General features: G+C 47.1%; 1 protein-coding gene across 1 annotated transcript; it reads left to right on the top strand.

The window, feature by feature from the left end:
* The first annotated feature begins 11,514 nt into the window (after positions 1–11,514).
* On the top strand, positions 11,515–15,182 carry LOC125947098 (uncharacterized). Its single transcript, XM_049671446.1, has 3 exons — positions 11,515–11,556; positions 12,281–12,608; positions 14,917–15,182. The coding sequence occupies exons 2-3, from the start codon at positions 12,284–12,286 to the stop codon at positions 15,180–15,182; spliced, it is 591 nt and encodes a 196-aa protein (XP_049527403.1). The 5' UTR covers positions 11,515–11,556; positions 12,281–12,283.
* The last annotated feature ends 312 nt before the right edge of the window (positions 15,183–15,494 follow it).

Genomic DNA, 15,494 nt, shown 5'->3' with positions numbered 1-15,494 from the left:
TCGTCGTTGGAAGAGCCCCTTTTAATAAAAACAGCGATAATGTCAGCGATAATTATGGCGTATACTTTTCTCGGCACCCGGAGAATATTGAAAGCACTTGCATTGTTCTTGCAAGCACACTTCGCGCTATGACAAGTGTTTGTATAAAAAGACGACAGTCTTTTTAATAGCAGCTTTTCTATCACTTTAATTAAAAACAATATCTTTTGTCAGCAGCTGGAATACTAAGCTGTCCCTAGAGCTTGTCATTGGCGATGAGCTCTAAGGCTCTACAAGCAACATTTGCACGACTTAGTCTGTTGCGGCGCTGGCTCTGAGCTTCAGAAACCAATTAATTGATTCCTTAACACTTTCTGACAAAAGTTATCCAGTGCCTCAAGTGTGTACTTACGAGTGTTTGCTCAGAACAACATTTCTGGCTTGCGTAGAACAAGAACCACGATGGAACCTTTTCTTCTTCTGCTTCTTGATTGCTCTTGATTAGAAATCCCACGTTGATGATGATGATAGTTTCTTCAATAATGGCAGAAGCATACTAGGAGGATTGAACGAGAACCGGGTCGTATTATTAAGAACAAAAATACAAAAGTACAATATTATGATGTCGTTGTTTCGTTTGCACAAGGGATATATACTCATTTTGGGGAATCGACCAAGAATTGGGTAGCTTTCCCAAAATGGAATAAAGAGGCAATAAGCACTGCCTTACTGGGAAAAGAGGCGTTATTGAAGCGTAGGACTATTTTGGGACATCATAGAGCAGGGAATCAACAAATATTGAAAGTAGAAATATTATGCCCTTGCAGAATGTGGGTAAGTAATATTGAGGAGAAGAAATGAGTGGGAGGACCAACCAATACACTCGGGATAGTGCCATTTCAGTTCTAAATGCGAGGCATTTCTTGGCGAACATTTGCCACTTTGAGAGTATCTATCTATCACCCCGCCTGCATCTTGGTGCTCTCATGGTCTTTCGTTAACTTGGTAGGTACCAAAATTGGCATAGCACGACAAGAGTGCATGACGAACATAAATGATAGGTGATGACATGAATATCACGACATGTGTGTCATGCATAGGTCATGAAACAGCCGCCTACGTCTTGGTGCTCTCATGGTCGTTCCGAACATGAGAGCACCGTATGACGAACTTAAATGATAGGTCATGACATCAATGTCTTGACATGTGTGTCATGTAGGTCATGAAATATCCTCCTACGTCTTGGTGCGCTCATGGTCGTTTCGATAACTTGGCAGGCTCCCCGCACACTGCTTCGCATAACATCGATTCCCGTGCACAGGGCGTTGGATCTGCCGGCATTTTTATTGAATAGAACGTTCGTGATAAATTTTTAGAGCGTTTGTTATTTTGCTCTTCCTTTGATTTTGAATGTACGAGAAATTTTAATGTACGAGAAAGACTAATTCTGCTGCGAGGAAACTGAAACCCCTTTCCCAGCATTTCTACCAGACCTACAGCCGCGCGTTCGGGTACTTGCGAAAATGATATCCAGGTGGCACTCGCATCCTTGGCAGGTCAAATTGGGACTCTGCCTGCTAATTTGTTTTGGACACGCGTGCGCGTCGGGGCAATAGCAAACAATTAATAAAAAATTAAAAAAGGTGCTAGGGCCTTCACATTTTAATATAAGACCACTTATATTGCCCCAGGAAAAACGTCTTTGCAATTCTGCATATCTGTTTAAAAGTGAAGTGAACTTTAAGGGGATCGGTGTAAGCTTGGACTTTGTAAGCTGGCTTTCCCACGCTCAGTGTTGTAGTGAATGAAGCCTACTTGCCGTATGCGAACGATTCGATGCGAACGGGTCCCGATAGCGCTATCGCGTTCTACTCTTAAAGGCGAAGCTTCAGCGTCCTCCAATTTTTTATCTTCTACATGTGCGCAATCCCATAGAATGTGTTCTAGGGTGGCGTGTTCTGTCTTACTTGATTTGTATTTTAAAAAAAAGGAAAGGCATTGACGTTCACCAATGCACTAAGACATCAGAAGGATGATAAAAATATTTCACGACTTCTACAGCCAGCCTAGCCATCGGCTGTCATTACTAAGAGTCTCGCGAATCCTTAAAGATTTCCGGTTCCTAAATTCTAAGCCGTCAGGCTGTAAATAGTTTAGCGGAGTTTACCAAAAACTCGGTATATAGATGCAAGCCATAAAAGGTATTTACTTCCACCCTAAACACACACACATTATTTCTCTAGGCACATCGACGAAATCCTCGGAGCACTCCTCGTTCTTTAGTTCAGATTAAAAAGAAGAAGATTGAGCTTCGGATTCGTAACTTCGACCTTGCATTTGAGTAGCCGACGTTTTCTTTCCGATAAAAAAAATAACCTAAATGAATACAGCGATGATCATTTCACTCTCGAGAATATACCACCCATGACGAAGACGCACGATTGTTGGTGAGAAGAGGTAATTGCTACTTGCAGGCCACGAATCGACTTCGACGCCTTGGTGCTGCGCTTACCGCGCTGTCTTTGCACAAGTGAGTATCGGAAACTTGGATTAACGCAGTTACCGAAAGGGTTACTTACGAATTTAAGCCACTGGCCAGTTCTCGAGGCCATTCAACTGTGTGCTGTCTCGAGTGCTATTCGCCTTATGCTAAGGGCTAGGTAAGCTGCAGTGAAACGAAAAATATAAAGGCCCACACAAGGAAGCAGCGTCATTAATTGCACAGCAGAAATAAGCCCTTACTAATTGATGTCTGCATTCAGGACACGGCTCACGGTGTGACCGCTATCCGAGTATATCAGGAGCATTTGGCGATTTTTCAGGGAGTTGTCACGCATTATCTTAGCGCATCAGTGTCACGTACCGTCCGCAGTCTGGTTATTAACGCGAAAGCATTGTATGGCTCACGAGACGGAAAAATCCTGCGTTGGCGTGACCACGATGGCCGAAAATATCAAAGTGGCCCAAGGTAGCCCAAGTTAGTGAGATGGCCCTCTTGAGGCAATTGAGATAGTTTATGACGGCAATTAAGGCAAAGTTAATTATGGCAAAGTTATTTAGGCAGAGTTAATTAGGGTGAAGTTATAAAACCAAGATAATTAGTATATAGTTAATTAGGGCGCTTAGAACCAACGACCTTTGGTGGGAGTCGAACCCTCCACCTTTAGTGGTCGTAATGCTTTCGCATTGATCCACTTAGGGATAATTAAGTGCCCCTTGAATTGTTTTCTTCTGCATGATGAAAGCACCTCCAATTCACGTGGACCTGTGTCAGCAGCCTGCAAATTTCCCAATGCAGTCTCTCCACCTAACCCTCTTCAGTCCTCGACTACGTCTCACTTCCACTTTCTTTGACAGCCTTCCTGTAGCTCTATTAGACTTAGGCCTGCTAAGCATATTACGCGAGCTTCCAAGCATCAATACTTGCAGATAATTTCAACTAGAACGTCTTCTCGTTTTCTCCTGATCTGTGCTACTCGGTAGTCCGTCTTATAAATCTTGAGTGGCCCTTCTCATGCACAGTGTCCTTATTTTACTTCAAGAGGATTTTTGTGAAATAGCCTTCTGCATTGTTCAACCTCTCCATATTTATTCCTTCAGGACGTGCCATGGACGTAGCTTTTACAATGATAGACAATATTGAATTAGGTAACTCCCAAATATTCACCAATATTCATAAACTGACCTTATTATTAATGTTCTCACGGCACGTCATATTTAAAATTAAATTCTGGGGCTTAACTTCCCGATAGTGTATAGGGTGTATGAGGGACCCCGTAGTAACGTGCACCTAAATCGAAGTGCACGAGTTGTTTGCATTTTGCATTCCAACCCGTGGGGAATGCTGCCGCTGAGGCTGGCAATTGAATCCGTACCTCATGTTCAGCAGCAGATTGGCATAGCCACGCACTTAGCCACTGGCGGCAGGTGATGTATATCATTTACGGTCCGCAAAGGGTTAGTTAACATTGAGGTCATTTCGTTGCAATCGTTGATGAAACTCATTTTGTAGCGATAGCTACATTGCGCAAGGTTTTCGCCTCTTAGCCGTCGCCTCACTTTGAGCCGTGGCTGCACTGTGACGTCACACCTCGGCCCTCGATTCTCCATCAATTCGACTCGTCGCGGTCGCCGCGCGACCACCGCTCCTGCCGTTGGGCGCTCGCCGCACCCTATGTGTGACGTCACACCACGGGCCTCGATCCTCCGGTGACTCGGCTCGTCGCGGTCGCCGCGCGGCCACCGCTCCTACAGGGGCGCGTCCACCGCTGCCTGGCAACCACCACAGCTGGCACGTTCGCTGCGCCCTCTCTGTGACGTCACACCACGGGCCTCGATTCTCTGGCAACTCGCCTCGTCACGGTCGCCGCGCGGCCACCACTCCTGCCGTTGGGCGCTCGCTGCGCTCTCTGCGTGACGTCACACCCCGCGCTCCACAGCTGTGATAACCGGGAGTATAGAAGGGGAGAGATCGCGTCACCTCAGCCATAGTTGAAGCCGCAGTTTTACCCGTTGATTGACCACAACGTCTCTCCTTTCTTAGTCTAGTGGGAAACCACTAAGTTTAATAAAATGTCTAACTTCAAGCGAAGCCTAAGCGCAGCCGGGGGTCTGGTTAAACCGACTAGGTTTAACCAAAGCTTTATTTTAGAAATATTACTCGCTATTAAATGTATAGACACTCTTTGGGGCAATACTGAATGACAATTATTTCCATTTCCCACTGCTGTCTGTCTTTGACACCGGTTCGCTCGATGTCGCCTCCCCCATATTGCCGGGACAGGCTACTCGGCGAAACGATTGGCAGGAATCGTGTAGAGTCGACGGCATAAATGAGTACAAAATGCGGCTTGAGTAATGTTTCCCCAAAGACACACTCGCGCTCTGGCTGACAACTCTAGCTGAAACACCAGCATAATTTGTATCGTGGTTCGGGAACATCCATCTCGACACAGATCCAGAACCCTGGATTTCTGCTTAGTAAATATATATGATTCCACTACCCGGCGTCAATCCGATTGCTAGTCACCAGTATGGTCCACTCTTAAATGTAACACCCAACTAGTAATAAAGCCAACAAAAGTCATATTCTTTTGCTTTATCTAGTTAAAATAATGTCTGATAGGACGCCATTAGGCTAACGACTATGCGTTAACAAACATTTTCAGAGCCTTCACGCAATATTTCAGTTGTGATAATTGTCCACATAATAACTGGGTGCCTCCTTTACTATATTATCATAATATATCGAATTAAACTGCTTTCGTGTGTGTGCAATCTCAGTGAAACCACTTCTCGCCGTCGCCATGCGTAGGTTTTAGGCCGATGCAGCCGTCTGGTGAGCCCGACATGACCTCGAGTACGAGTACCTTGGACATCGAAGCGATGGACGGTAGTAGCGATTCTATAAGCTTCGACTCAACGACGAAGCTGAGGACGCCCCGCGTCTCTCGTCGTGGGATAGGCAGCCGCGGCGCCATCGAAGACGTGGACTGCGACTGCGCAGACAGCGACGACCGCGATGACCTCATCCAGAACCCGAGGCGGGCACGCACTCCGTGGTCCAAGGTGCACCAGAGGATGCTGTTCGCCGTCTTCCTGGTAGGCTTCCTGTTCGCCGTGGTGGTGGGCGCCGCGTACTTCCTGGACACCGAGCACGGTGACTGGGTCAGCTTCCGGGCCATGCTGGAAGCGGCAGCGGCATCCTCCACCAATGGAAGTTCCGGCAGCGCGGTTCTCTTGCGATAGCGCACTTTGTCGCTAAGTCGGACGGTAGTTCGACGCCATAGTACTAAGTTCGTGTGTGGGCCTCTTTTTGTTCCTACAAAGGAATACCGTGAGCCTTGCCTCTGGACCGTGTCCAAAGAGGTCCCATGAACTGGCCAATTGAAAGTGGTGTAGAAACATCAGTCTGGGATGGAAACACAGGAACCCTCCCAACGCTTTCTTTTTGACGTACTTCTGGACGTACTGTATACCGCAACTGCTTGTCATGTGATTGGGAAGTGTCCGGATTTTTAAGCGCCTGATTTTCTTGTGATTTACTTACGAACAAGGTCTTCTGAGTTATGCTTCCTTTGACAGATTTTCTTTCAGCACTTCTACGTAAAATAAAAATACACAATACCAATGATTTATCTGAAAGATTGGTCAGCGACCGTGATATATGTGGGCATGTGCCTGCCATTCTTTACCTTAATTTTACAGTACAGGTACCAATCAATCAATCAATCAATCAGTCAACCAACCAACCAGCCAACCAACCAATTTTTATTATTTAAAATATTTTTACAGGTCAAGATATACAAATGCAGGCTCGACAATAAAAGGCTGATTTGGCACCTCCTGTATCTAGTGAACATACGAAAGGACATGATAAGCGAAACTGCATTTAGAATATGCGTCATAATAAGATGTGATAACAGTAATAATTGAAAACAGTGATCAGCGAAAAAATGCATTTACAGTGTACATGATAGTGAGATCAAAATACGGAAAAACGAGAAGCTAGAGCAATGTATTTTACTGCAAAACTTTTATACAATCGTGGTGATAAAATCACTCAGGGTAATGAAGTTATGTGAAAAAAATCTGATGGACATTAGCGCACAGTAATAAATGAATAACTATGCTCCAGAGTTTGAAATAAACTTAGAAGGTCAATGCCTGCCATGTTCCAGCTCAAAAACGTGCAAGAAATAGCACTTCTGGAGTTTTTACTAACCTGTTAATTGAGAAAATTTCATAAGCCTCAACAATGACTCCAGTGGCAAAGAAATGCAAACAGAAATGCAAAGCCATTATACAGGGCTTGACTAAAAAATAAGCTCCCTATCTACCAATTTATTGTATCAATGCGGTTACTGTATTTAATCGCATTTATAAACTTTCGCAGATGCATCAGTGAGGCAGCAGCGCAATTGCAAACGAAACAGTGTTACACAAATGAAAATATCAAGTGGGCTCAGTACTTGAGAAACTGGGCACCTTTTGAATGAAATAAGTTGACGCGATGTGTAATCTTTCTCGGTGAAAAACACGAAATTGTTTTACTCAAGAAAAATATTTCTAGGTGGAATATTGTAAGGGGTGCCTCAGTACATAAGCGCAGCAAACGTAATAGAATGTTTCGATATTGCCTGATAACCTTTATTTATGAAAAGGAAAGTTGGTATCCTCTCCAATCCAAGACTACGCTACATGTGAGTTTCATTGAAAGAAAGCCCTCGCAGCTCAAGGAAAATCCCTGCCGGTCATTTTGTTTGTTTTGTATAATCACGGCACACCTTCAGTCGAACGAAGCAAATAAATAGACAAGACAAGCTTTATCTCGACAAATAGACAAGCTAAATCTCCGACTGCGAGCATACAACTACGTCCGAGACTTCCTGACGGGAAGAACCGCACGCATGCGAGTGGGCCAACTAAACTCAGATCAAATCAACATCGGGAGCTCGGGCACCTGGCAGGGCTCGGTGATCTCGCCGATGCTCTTCAACCTCGTCCTGCTGGGGTTACATGACCGATTGCTTCAAATCGAAGGACTGCATCACACGCTATACGCAGAAGATATTACGATCTGGACGACAACGGGCAGTGACGGTGCGATCGAGCAACGGTTACAGAAGGCCATCCAATGCGTGGTAAACTACCTTGTGGGCACGGGACTCACCTGTGCGGCCGAAAAATGCAAACTGCTGTTATATAGACGGGTGAGAAAGGGACGCCCACCCAAAGGCTACACGCCCCCCCCCCCCCCCCCCCCCCCCGCGGGAAAGGAAGATATCCAAGTAACGGCATCAAAGGGCTTACCCATCCCGGAGGTAGACAAGATCCGGGTACTAGGAATGATGATAGAACACAAGGGCGGCAATGGCGAAGCACTTCGCAAGATAACGGCAAAGGCCACCAGCACGATGCAGCGCATCCGATGCATCACCAACAAATACGCGGGCATGCGCGAAGGCAGCGTCACACTACTCATATACAAGCCTTCGTCATTTCTCCAATAAAGTACACGGCAGCGTATCACACCTGGACGGTTGCGGAAAGGAACAAGCTCAACGTTCTCATACGCAAGGCGTACAAATGTGCGTTGGGACTTGCGCCTGGAGTCAGCACCACCAAGCTCTTAGAACTAGGCTTACACAATACGCTCGAGGAACTCGTGGAGGCGCAACAAGTGTCCCAACTCGAGCGCCTATCGAAAACGCGACCGGGAAGACAAGGTTCTCGAGCAGCTCGGCATCACATATCACACGCAGCACGGCATCAAAGTGGAAATTCCAAGAACCATACTGCGAGCAAATGTACGTACCCCCAGTTGCCTCGCAACATGCAACCCCAACACCACACGGGGAGAGGTAAAGCCAGAGCACAACACATGAACCAAAGTTACTCCAACGACAAGGAGGCAGTCTTCACCGACGCAGCCAATTATCGAGACCGGAAGAGTTTCGTGGTGGCAGTTACTAGCCACCGAGGGAACCACCTCACTAGCGTCAGCGTGAACACGGCACATGCCGAAGCGGCAGAGGAAGCGGCCATAGCACTGGCCCTCACACAAACCAAAGCTACACACGTGATCTGCGATTCCCAAACGGCAATTCGCAATTTTGCAAATGAACGCATCTAGCAAGAGGCGTATCACATACTCCAGCGACATCCCATACACGAGGGAGAGGCCGACTTTGATAACCAAAGGCACTTGCTATGGATCCCGGCACATACTGGTCTGAGCACCCCCAACGAAGCGGCTCACCGCGTTGCTCGAGGCCTCACTCACCGAGCATCATCGGAGGAAGAGCCCCCGCGGGGTACTGCAAACGTCTGGGCGTGGGAGGATCGTATGACCAGGTTCAACGACATCACGACACACTACCAGCTACAGAAACGTGTATACCCATTCCCTTACGCTAGGTTAGACGGCTGGACAGAAGCAGTACACTACAGACAATTACAAACGGATTCTTACAGAAACCCCAGACTCATGCATGCCACGTATCCAGACATGTACACTACAAACAGATGCACGTCGTGTGGCGAGGTTGCCACGCTTAATCACATGTGATGGGAGTGTCAGGATTTAACAAACAATTCGGGCAGTGCCGAGCCCTCCGTCTCTTTTGAATAGAATAAAGGAATAAATGAAGACTAAAAAAAAAAGAAGTAGACAGCAAGTCATCAAATTTGTAAGAATATTTCGGAACCCTAAGTCCTGATTCTGTCATCTAAATCTTTCTGACCCTGTAATGTAATTCTGGATGGCATCTACAACCTTCCTGTCGCTGTGCCCAAGGGTAGAGGCCCCCAATGATAGTAAATTTTGAACATTTCATTCTAATCTAAGAAGGCGGAACGGTGTTTCTAAGGTTCTTTTTCGCAATTCAGGATATCTTTGACAGACAATGAGAGAATGATCTAATGTTTCGTGTTGTCCACAGTAGGGACAGTTAGGTGAGGGAACCCGATCAGCTCTGTGAAGGTAAAAATTTAAAAATGGAATTCTGCAGCGTAGTCTAGCGATTGCGACTTCAAGTGATAGCGTTTGACAGAGTTTGGTATTCCATTAATGCGACAAGTGCTGTAAATCTGATGAGTTTGTTAAAGAATGGGCGTGAAATTCACGCAGCATCATTTTTCTCCGAAATCTAGCCCCTATGATGAAAGCTGAAACCATTAGGATATGAATTACCGGGCCATTCAGGAACGCTTTCGCCAACGAATCTGCCATTTCGTTTAGAAATAGACCCTTATGCCCTGGTGCCCACAACAATCTAATCAAAGCTAAGTGAGGGGGCACTAACGATCTGAAGTGTGATTCATTTGAAAATAAAGTTTACGTTCTTCTTCTTCAGTCGAACGTGTCATTACCACAGCCTTCAAAAGGCTGAGGCTCTATCGATTACAGCTAACCAATATGCAACTATAGATTTCAGCATAACGTCAACATTATTCACAACTTTAATGCCGGGAAAATTGATAATACAAGACAACTGGGTGTTCCATCATTCTTAAAATGGTACTTCACCAATGCGCAGGTTGACCTCCATGAAAGTTATTATCTACCATCATAGCACCGTTCGCAATACATGTAAATAGAACTCATGACACTCTTTCAGCCAGAGCAGCACATATCTTACGTGCCGCACATGCACACACAATTGCAATAAAGCAGTTTCGTTCGTTTTTTTTTTTCTTTAGTCGTCCAGGACTCTCCGTACCTTTATGTTGTGTAAAGCGGCTGATAATTAAGTGAAGAAGCGGTACACAGACAGATAAAGAACTTTATTCCCAAGGTACTGAAAAGCCCTGCCCTAGGGCAGAGCTGCGGGCCGCTCCTACGTGGGGACGGGTAGGCTGAGGCACGCAAAAAAATTATCGCTATATCCACGAAGTGAACGATGATGAGTGGGCGAAGCTCCGGAGGTAATCTGGTAAACCGTGAATCCTCCGTAGATTTTGTCCACTCGATCATCATACAAATATGTGTCACAGAAACACGGGGGTGTGGTGTCATTATCTATACAGTATATACACAATGTTTCATTATTTACACATGGGGTAGGTGATTTTGTTCAAGAGCTCTACGGACCACAGCAACCCTCCGCTCCGCCACCGCCTTGTCTTTTTCGGTGTTCATAGTAGCAGGGTAGCAGTATCGAAGCGCATTGAGTGTCGACCGGCGAAAGAGAAAGGAAGTGCGCCAAGAGCGAGTCGAGCGAGCGCCGGAAACGAGTCTTCGGTGTTCATAGTAGCAGGGTAGCAGTATCGAAGCACATTGAGTGTCGACCGGCGAAAGAGAAAGCGCCATCTACTGGGCGCCGTTAAAATCAAACGAGAGCACAGCTGCGCCTCTCGCGGGAGCGGTGAGTACTAGCGTGGCTACAACGGCGCGACGGGGGACAAGCCTCGACCCTAAGGAGCTTCGCCCTTAAAATAAGAACCATGCGAGTGGTGATTTTCGGTAGTTTAAATGAATCAAGTGTAGTTAATTTTCTTAAGTTACGCTTATGTCAGTAAAATAATAAATTTTTCGCACAGTGCAAACGCTTTCAGGTTTTCAGGAGTATGCCATTATGACTTCACAGAAATATAATATTGTTGTCACTGGCTCTTGCTCACGCTTTACGGGAATGAGAACCAACCTAGAGTGCGTGACAAAGACAGTACCTAGAGTGGTGTAGATACAGTGGGCGCTTAGGTGAAGCAATTCTTCAATTTTTAAAGACAGGAGACCATTTCGAACATTTTTCGAATAAGAGAAACAGTGAAACTGTAGAAAGTAATTTTGAAGTAAAAATGTTTACTTGTATGTTTTCGTAACGTATTTGGTCGAGTTATTGACATATTCATTTTAGTGCTTTTTTGTGTACATGTCGGATTACATCTTCGTCCCTTGCGTTTTTATTCCAACTGCTCAATTCGTTACCAATCCCACATCGCGAGTGCTCGTTATCATCATCGCTTATAAAAAACGGACGCCGAGCTCTGCAGTTAGCACGTGACAAATACGCCAAAGAAGGTCGTCGACGAAGAAGAGGAAGAGGTTTTTGCTCAGCACCGCCGTCACTACGCGTAAGTGAGCGTTGTTTTCTCTTGCTTCAAGTACTGTAACCAGAAGCTAAAGCCCTGCTACCGAGTTTACAGCAGAGTACAAAAGTTCAGCGATCTTGCCGTACCTCAGGTGAGAGATGTTAGCTGAGTAAAATGGAATGCCGATTTAGTAGCTGTAGGTAATAAGCATGCAGTTTGAGTCAAGCGTCGACAAAATAGATAAGCTTCGGAAATAAGCGCCGCATCAATGTACTAGTGGGAGGATTTTCACCAAGAAATGCGAATAACCAGTTGAGAGAGCACTATAAAGCTTAAAAAAACGCACAGGTAACTTAAAAAGAAATCTATTCTATTGAAGAAACGTTTTTCTTCTTTTTTCGCAGCTCCACCTGCCAGGAGCAGTCAATTCGCCAGCTGAGCTAAGTTGAATGCGAACCGTAGTTCCACAGAGGTTTCAATAGAGTGTTTGTTTTTTAGTTGAAACGGAACGCAGCGATTGTCAAATCGGCCGCACGCTTAAGGGCAGGAAATGAACACTCCTTCCATTAAGCATCATTTTTATTTTAGCGTACGTAGTAAGGAGGACCGCCACCTTTATTTCTGTTCTAGGCTCTCTGTTGCCAGTGAACATGAATTCGCGAACGAGAGACTCAGCTGGCCGAGGCGTAATATGGATCGTAACACAGGAATAGGCGTGCTCCCGTGGTGTAGCCACTAATTCCAAACATGTCCCTTCTGAATGCAGAACATGGACGACCAGCGAGACTGGAATCCTTGGAGACGTCGGCCCCAGCCTCTGCCTTACTACCAAGTTCCGGCTGACAGAAGAGTTGCTGGCGAGGCTATGTGGAGAGAGTATCCTGCTTACCCACAGCTTGGCCGCCAGCAGCTGCGGGACGGTGGCATGGCCGGAGTTCCGGGCCGTGGCCAATACTACGAGGTTCCACGGCCCGCTCCTAGAGAGCCCTACGCGGTTCGCGAGAAACCACCTCCCATGGCCCATCGGGGAGCTAATGTGGCTCCCACGTACCAAGCTCCTCTTCGTCCTTCCGCAATTCTTCCTCACCGAGCAGGTGAAATCGATGGTTTGACGACACGTCGTCTAGTTGCCTAGTAATTGAATGTCAAAAGAAAGAGAAGAGTGCTAAGCAAAAAGCTTTTGGCAGCTGGTTTCCCTTTGAAGGTCGTCAACGCCATAGCCGAATATCTATTGAAAACTAAGCGCGCCAAGGGCAGCGACGCGCGTCGCGTCCGTAGCGAACGCCAAGAGCACGCCCCGAGAGACGCGCCGGCCGCGTCGCCGGCTGCTGCCGCTAACTTGGAATGACTTCAAGATCATTCGGCGCCCCAAATCAAATGCAGTTCCAATCCAGCTGAAATCCTGCTTAAATCCGGGCTTAATGTGGCTCCAATTCCGCCCAAATCCTGCGCTAGTGTAGTTCAAATCCAGAGCTTATACAGCTGCACTAACGTGAAACCTGGGGAAGTGCGAAGCAGTGATACAGTGCCTAGAATATATTCTAGGCACTGTAGCAGTGATGTGCGGTGTAGGGTGGTAGCGCACCCTCTTTCGCTGCTCTGCTACCAGTCTGACGTTTCGGAGCCGATATTAACGACTTTCTGGTAATTAATGCGCTTAATCACTGTATATTCATGTCTTCTAAAATATTCTGGATCATGTTTGTTTATTTTGAACCGGTTTTGATCAATTATGCACTTATTTTGACCCTTCTGTTGAGCACTTGTTGACTCGTTGGCAATCATGACATCATACGCGACGGATGCCGTTGACAGCCCGGGTCCCTAAAGTGCTCCGCACTTAAAAGGTACATTTAATATGTATTAGCCGTTCGGCTATTCTATCGCAGAGAACGAGCGAAAATATTGAGCACTTGGCAACCACGATATGGTCGCGGTACTTCTACTTCGTAGGCCGAGCAAGCATTTGCTATAGATTTCAGGGAGTCTGACCCACCGCTCACCGTCAGGCTTGCATCTGTTGATTGAGTAGGCGCGGGCCTACACAGCCGGCGTCGCCGTCGGGACGGTACCTCGCCGGTCGCATCATCGAGGCGATCCCTTATGTCTTAGCTCACGGCGACGTAGAAATCGACTACAGCTTGTTTTTAACATGAAATAGGTTCTGAATAGTAAATAAAAAATATCTGCAATTTGCGCGTATTTCGTAAAGCAGCACCCAGTACTATAGTTAGGTACAACTTTAGAAGGCAACGGCATTTGCCCCCTCAAAGGCGGATGCATACGAACCTCCACCAATGGGCGCGCACTAAAGACTTGCGTCATGAGCCGGACGACCGGTGTCCCCACTGGCGGAGAGCATGCAGCACGCGCTTCAAGCCGGGGTGAGTCGCGTCAGCGGGACTATTTCTTTAGTCGCGGAGGAAATCGGCTGCTGCGCTTCGGTCATCTGGGCGGGGCCTCTCCTGTCTTCTTAAGTTGTACCCGACTATATAAATCCCTGGTACGATTGGGGAGCAACGATCTGACGGCATTTCGTCTCGCGGACGGAAACTCAAGCTCAGACCGTCTCACTGAGGCGCACGCCTGGCTTGCAAGTATACTACGTTTAGTTTGCCAATCACACCAGACACCATTTGCTATTCGTTTGCTATTCACACCAATGCATTTAAGCCCACGTCAATCGTGTTGTCAAACATAAGCGCGCTATGATGAGCTGCAGGCCAGATCACAAGCGCGTTGTCGGCCGTCACTGCGGCAGTCAGCCAGCTAGGCCTATCGTCTCGTTCGGCCGTATTCCGATGGGGCCGAAATGCAAGAACGTTTCCCTGGGTGCACGTTGAAGAACCTCACGTAGTCAAAAGTAATCTGGCGCCCCCACTACCATGTACTTCATAATGAAATCATGGTTTTAGCAGCCTCCACCTCCACCCCACTCAAAAAAAAAAAAAAAGCGCCCTCCTCGCGTGCAAGCGGGGGTGGCGAACGGGAGCGGAGCCTACGCGACGTCGCTATAAGACCTGAAATATATCGACGGTGCCTACCGCTGTTTACAATCATGGTGTAGGTCTATACAAGCGAATTGATCAAGTCTCTGGGATGTACCTATAAGGTTCGTTTCATAAGGTTCGCTTCATACGGTTCTTAAGGGAATTTCATGCGCCAGTGTAGTATAAATCACGAAATACTGAGCTGGTCCTCTCCGTGAGACAACTCGTAATGCTACGCAGCAGTGCTTCACAATAACTGTCGTTGTTACTATCGCGTTTCGAGTGTCGCGTAATCCTGCTGTAAGGCACGGCGAAAGTAACCCGTATCGCCGATTAGAGTAATCTGCTTGACGGCTCTCTTTGTTGGCATTTATCCTAGGCGTGTTTTCACTGCTCTCATCTTCCGGCGCAGAGCCAGCTCCCCGGCAGTTGCCTTACGCGCACAAGCAGGCGCCTGCTGCTACCTGCCCCTCCATACAGACCAGCAGCTCCTTCGGTGTCATGGCAATCCCATCACCAGCAGCTGTACGCCGCCGCAGCGCCTCACGTGGCGGCAGCGCGGTCTATGCCAACTTCAGCCGCTCAACCCCTACAAGCGACGAGAGCGGCGTCTATGCCTGTGCCAAAGCCTGCTCCTGTGATGGTTGCAGCCGCACCCCCCAAGCCGGCCGCAACTAGTCAGCCTGCATATCAGGTCTGGCCTTCTTCGCTCTGCATGATACAGTGGACAGCCGTAACTGCAGCTGTGTAGCTGTCGTCTGGGAAGAAGAGAAAGCAGCTACGCCAGTTTGAAACATATGAAACTAAATAGCACAGATGACAGGAACTCGCGAAATGTAACCGAAGAAGGCGTGTGGCTCTCCTTTGTGTTAAGTTCAGCTTCTCGTGTCGACGAAATGCGGCGAACGCACCGATGAAGACAACAGAATCAGTTGTAACATTTGATAATCTTGCCTCACACTGACGTATTGCGGAAATGAGTCTACTTGG

Source organism: Dermacentor silvarum, chromosome 7, assembly GCF_013339745.2.
Source record: "Dermacentor silvarum isolate Dsil-2018 chromosome 7, BIME_Dsil_1.4, whole genome shotgun sequence".
In the NCBI taxonomy this organism is placed as follows: Eukaryota; Metazoa; Arthropoda; class Arachnida; order Ixodida; family Ixodidae; genus Dermacentor; species Dermacentor silvarum.
The sequence above is the reverse complement of the archived record's forward strand: the minus strand, read 5'-3'. Positions and strand labels throughout refer to the sequence as shown.